The sequence below is a fragment of the Temnothorax curvispinosus genome, unplaced genomic scaffold (assembly GCF_003070985.1).
Source record: "Temnothorax curvispinosus isolate PA1 unplaced genomic scaffold, ASM307098v1 QBEX01006717.1, whole genome shotgun sequence".
NCBI lineage: Eukaryota > Metazoa > Arthropoda > Insecta > Hymenoptera > Formicidae > Temnothorax > Temnothorax curvispinosus.
In genome coordinates, this window is record NW_020216497.1 from 2,111 (window position 1) to 7,290 (window position 5,180).

The 5,180-nt window shown below is 33.9% G+C and overlaps 2 protein-coding genes across 2 annotated transcripts; one reads left to right on the forward strand and one right to left on the reverse strand.

The window, feature by feature from the left end:
- Positions 1–264: 264 nt before the first annotated feature.
- On the reverse strand, positions 265–2,058 carry LOC112456255 (zinc finger MYM-type protein 1-like; the record flags this gene model as incomplete). Its single annotated transcript, XM_025018661.1, has 4 exons — positions 1,992–2,058; positions 1,649–1,837; positions 985–1,359; positions 265–368 (listed from the first exon to the last, which is right to left on the reverse strand). Coding segments are annotated over exons 1-4 (735 nt in total), but the record flags the coding sequence as incomplete, so codon positions are not given.
- Positions 2,059–3,328: 1,270 nt separating this feature from the next.
- Positions 3,329–4,602, forward strand: LOC112456254. Its single transcript, XM_025018660.1, has 4 exons — positions 3,329–3,441; positions 3,603–3,742; positions 3,850–3,990; positions 4,073–4,602. The coding sequence occupies exons 2-4, from the start codon at positions 3,686–3,688 to the stop codon at positions 4,520–4,522; spliced, it is 648 nt and encodes a 215-aa protein (XP_024874428.1). The 5' UTR covers positions 3,329–3,441; positions 3,603–3,685; the 3' UTR covers positions 4,523–4,602.
- The last annotated feature ends 578 nt before the right edge of the window (positions 4,603–5,180 follow it).

A 5,180-nucleotide genomic window follows, 5' to 3' on the forward strand; every position in this document is an offset into this window, starting at 1 on the left:
AATCGGGACGGTGGTCAATCGGGACGGTGGTTAATCGGGACGGTGGTCAATCGGAACCGTGGTCAATTGGGACGGTGGTCAGTCGAGACCGTGATCAATCACAACGTGGTCAATCGCAACGTGGTCAATTGCAACGTGTTCAATATTAACGTGGTCAATCGGGACCGTGGTAAATATTAACGTGGTCAAACGGGACGCTCCCGGAAGCCTCTGCGCCATTTCTGTCAAAAATCTTTTCAGAAAATTAAAACATCTCTGCTGTACCTGAGATTTTCTTTCCGCAGAGCTTTGGGATCCTTGGAATTCCTTCCTAAAGTTCTGTCCGAAATCCACTTCTGCAACCGGCAAGAAGGCCAGGTCGTTATCAACTGCATCAATTACTTGTTGTACGAGACTTATTATGCGCGGCTCTCAAGAAAGTTGGCTTCATAATCCGCCCAGCGAACGACAAAAATACGAGAGAAATCTCTACATATAAACTTCCAACGTCGATTTTTTCGCTCTGAAACGATGTATTTAGGTGCTGTACTTCAGACAAAACGGGCTTCAAAAATATTAGGTACAATCTGTTGCAGTCATCCTCGAGCATATCGCGGATCGTTCGTGCAGTATGGCACTTTTCAGCGTCGCAAGCTATACGAAAATGGGTTTTCAATTCCACCCACTGCTCCAATAACCGTTTCACAACGTTGTAAAATGCGAGCCATCTTGTTCGCGAAAGTTGTATCATCTGTCGAAATTTCTGAGCATCGGTACCGGAGTTGATCAAATCAAACGTTTTCTTATAATTTATTTTGCGCAGCGGACTGATGCTAAACCAATTAAATACTTCTCTCGCTAGAAAGTCTAAAGAACTCGGAAGTTCTTCACTCGCCTTCGACGAACAGAGATGCAGCGAATGGCAAGTACATCTCATGAGTTGCAGGTTTGGTACATCGCATTTTAATAGAGTATAAACAGAATGATTGCGCCCACACAGGTTACTTGCTCCATCCGTGCTTATGGCTATCATATTTTTCAACGGGATTCCAATTTGTTGCAAATACTCGACAATACTCTTATGTAAATCGATGGCCGTTGCTCGTTCTACTTCTAGTATGCCCAAAAAATCAGTGAGCATGCGATTTTCTGTGGTATCGAAGTATTTAATGCACATGCACAGGTACTTTGTGACTGAAACATCGGTGCTTTCATCGATAATAATCGAGTACCCTTTTTTCCCAATGGCTTTGACCAAATCTTTGAAAAAAACAGGTGCAATCACGTGCTTTATCATATTTGAGCATTTCGTCCTATGTAATCGTAGATTCTCGAGATTGCTTCCTTTTCCTAAGGTTGATAGAAGCTCGCCTAGATGATCTACCGAGCGAATAGATGAGTTATTGTTATATATAATGCATTGTTATATATAATGCTAGCTTTATATCCACGATTTTCTTCTCTGCAGTTATTGTAGCCTGATATCCTTCAAATAATAAAAGATAAATCATATGAATATACAAGAATTCTGCACTATAGTTCATTGTGTTTCTATTATTTAAAACATTCTCAGCCTTAGCCTCCAGCTTAACGACTTAACGTGTAACGGATGAACTTTTGAGGATAAGGCTGGAGAATGAAACGTGGAATCAATCTCAATGCCTGTTACCGTGGCTCATCAAAGATTTATATTTTGTCCTGTTCAACACTGCAGAATTCTCCCTGTGCTTTTTCGAACGTGCATGTTTTTGAAGATCCGAAAGATGACTTCTCAATGATTGATCGCAAATTTTACAATAAGCTTCGTTTGGATCGTTCGGATTCTTGTATTTTGCCGAGTCAATGTGTTGCAACCATTCTACAATAACGGTTTTATCTCAACGTTAAACACGGTATCGAAATTATCGAATACGAAATAAAGCACCACATTATATACATATGTAGTATGTACAAAGGCTCGCATTCATGCTTTACACTCTTTACAGTATCATTTGTAAAATACACAAGTTTACCTTTAGCCCATTCGGTGGACTCCCACTCCTTACGATATTTTCGTTTGTTTTTTTCGTACTTGCCCATACTTAAGTACTTCACTTCAGCTCTTAAAAATAACTCCTGTCAGGAATAATAATTTTCTTCACATTGAAAACTTCAATTTGTATCTTTATCGCGTTTAGAGAAACTTCAGGATTCAATGTGTTGTCGCGAAAAACGGCGAAATGTGAGGAGAAGGTTATCACACGCGACGAGATCGCGTGATACCGCGAGAGCACGATGATACCATGCGATAAATGCATGCAATTCGAAATGACCAATCGGCACACAGTGTTCTCCCGCGACAATATCCATCTCACGTAGCGAGTAGCGAGTACCGAGTCAACTGAAAATCTATAGTGTATGTAACGTAAACTATAGATTTTTAGCGCTGGCAGCGCTGGCTTGAAGCTGGCTGCTGAAACGTAAAGTTGGCATCTCTGGTTCCTATTGCCTATTGCCTAGGGCCTAGGTATCACAGTCTCCGATTAAGGCTGGGGCGTAAAATTGCAAGTTACGCATACGCATCTTACGTCCCATGTGAAACCAGCCTAACGTGATTTTCCGATTAAACTCACTCTGCATCTCTTTCTAATGCCCGTTTCTACCAATTTGTGGTTAACTACGGTTTAGTGAAACTTTGGTTAAAATTAACTTTCAGTTTAATATTGATTGGTTTTTACGAGTAAACTATCCGGAACGTTTAGCTAAACTTATAACATGTTTGATATAACTCTGAAAGCATTAGAATGTAGAACGTTGATTGGTCCAATAATCGTTCTAACGGAACTGTGATTACTGTGGTTTAGGATTATTAGGTTAGGAGAATCATATCTTGTCAAACGAAGAAGTGTATAATTAATAAAATGAATGCAGCAAAATTAAGTGTGCAACGGAAACGTGCCCAAAATTTTTCCGAAAAGGAAAAACTAATTTTAACAGAAATAGTATTGAAGTATAAAAATATAATAGAAAATAAAAGAACTGACGGAGTAACCTCAAAAGATAAAGAAAAGTGTTGGAAGGTAATAGAAAATAATTACAATAGTACATCTTCTTCAACTGAATTTAGAAGTGCGGAAGTCCTCAAAAGTTGTTGGGAGAATCTTAAAAAAAAGACACGAAAATTTTTCGCTGATAAAAGGATACAATTATATAAAACAGGCAAGTAAAATGTTGGTTGATATTTTGGTGTAAAACTATAGAGATATTACATATCAAAATAATTATTTCATAATTTGTAGAAGTATATAATTGTTTACAAGTAATAAGTAAGTATAATGTATATTGTAATAAAAGTTATGATTGAAAAACTAGGTGGAGGACCTTGTGAATCCCAAACAGATGTAGTGCTGGAACGTGTACGAGACATTATTAAACCTTCTGTTGAAGGTATTAAAAGTGATTATGATTGTGATGCTATAGAAGGTAAAATATATACGTATAAAATATATGCACAGTATAAAGCAATGTTACGATTCTTTCTTATTTTAAAGCTCATTAAAATGAACGATATTGTAACTTTTGCTAGCTAGTAATATGTGAAAAAGCTGAAAATATGTTAAATTATATTTATGTATATTATACAGATGTTTATACAGATCAAAGTACAAATGCATGCAAGATACCTACAAAGACAAATTCATGCGAGACGTCATCAGATTCTATTGAAATGGACGAGTGGCTTCCAGTTGATGACAATGACAATGATCAAGATGATGTTCTACTTGTAAGAGATGTAATAAATATTAAAATATATTATATTGTATATTATATATATATATATATATATCTGTTGCTCAAATGTATTAAATACAAATTAATATAAATTTGTAGTACTTACAAGAAAATGCTGGTGCTATGAGACAAAATTCATTTGATAATGTATCAGATGGACATGAAATGACAAACTACGATAAGGAAAATGACATAATTGGAAACGATAGTGTATCAGATGTTAATGGAAATAGCTCGGTTGTAAGTCTGAACAAAATTTTTATGTGCATAGAAGTGTACGTTACATTATTTATCTTTGTATTTATATACCTTTTTGTTGCAGTTTATGAGAGAGAATAATACACAACACTGTCTTAAGAAGAGCAATATACAAAATATAAAAAAACCAGAAAAGCAAGACGTACAGAACACATCCGCAGTACAAATATTAAAACGAAAAATAAGTACTCCACTTCAAGTAAAAACCAATGTTTTAAATGATCAATATAAATCTAAGAAACTTAATAGACAAGACAATAAACCATATAAGAAAAAAGAAGAAACTATTACTTCAAGAATGTCACAATTTGACATGTTAACAGATTCAAAGATCAAGCTTACAGAATGTATGACAGACGATTTTAAAGCAAAACGTGAAATAGAGATGCAAATTTTAAGTACGCGATTGAAGAAAGAACAATTAGAAGTACAGATATTAGAAAAAGAGTTGTTATTACAGGAGCATAGATTACAAAGAGAGGTGCAACAAAACAAGTCATTTAACGTTTCATAGAAACAAATTTTATTTTTAATTCGTTGAACTAAACAGTGAGATAGTATTGAAAGACTGATCAGAAAGACTGATGATATATAAAGAAGTTATAAAATATATTAAAAATGAAAATTAGTTAATTTAATTTATGTTTTGTTCTTACTTCTAAACAATATATTAATTTTATTTTTGTTCGATCAGTCTAATACAAAGCTACGTTACATATATAAGAACTGTTTCTTTTTTTACAAAAAGTTTAATTTATGTTTTGTTCTTACTGCAAAATAATATATTGATTTTATTTTTGTTCGATTAGTCTAATACACAGTTACGTTATATATAAGAACTGTTTCTTTTTTTACAAGAAGTTCAATTTATGTTTTGTTTTTACTGCAAAATAAGATATTAGTTTTATTATTTTTGTTCAGTGTAATACAAAGTATTTATAAAATAATACATGAGTGCTTAGAGAGAGAGACAGAGAAGAGGAAGATATTTTCTTGATAATATACTTTATTATGTATAAGTAAAAAACGTATATAATATATGTGCAATGTAACTTTAAACTGTATCTTATTCAAATAAAAAAAGTGTTACAAACATCAATATTATTTAAATTTGGAATTTCCTTAATATGCACATAAAAATAAAACAGAAATGAGACAAATATATCACTAAA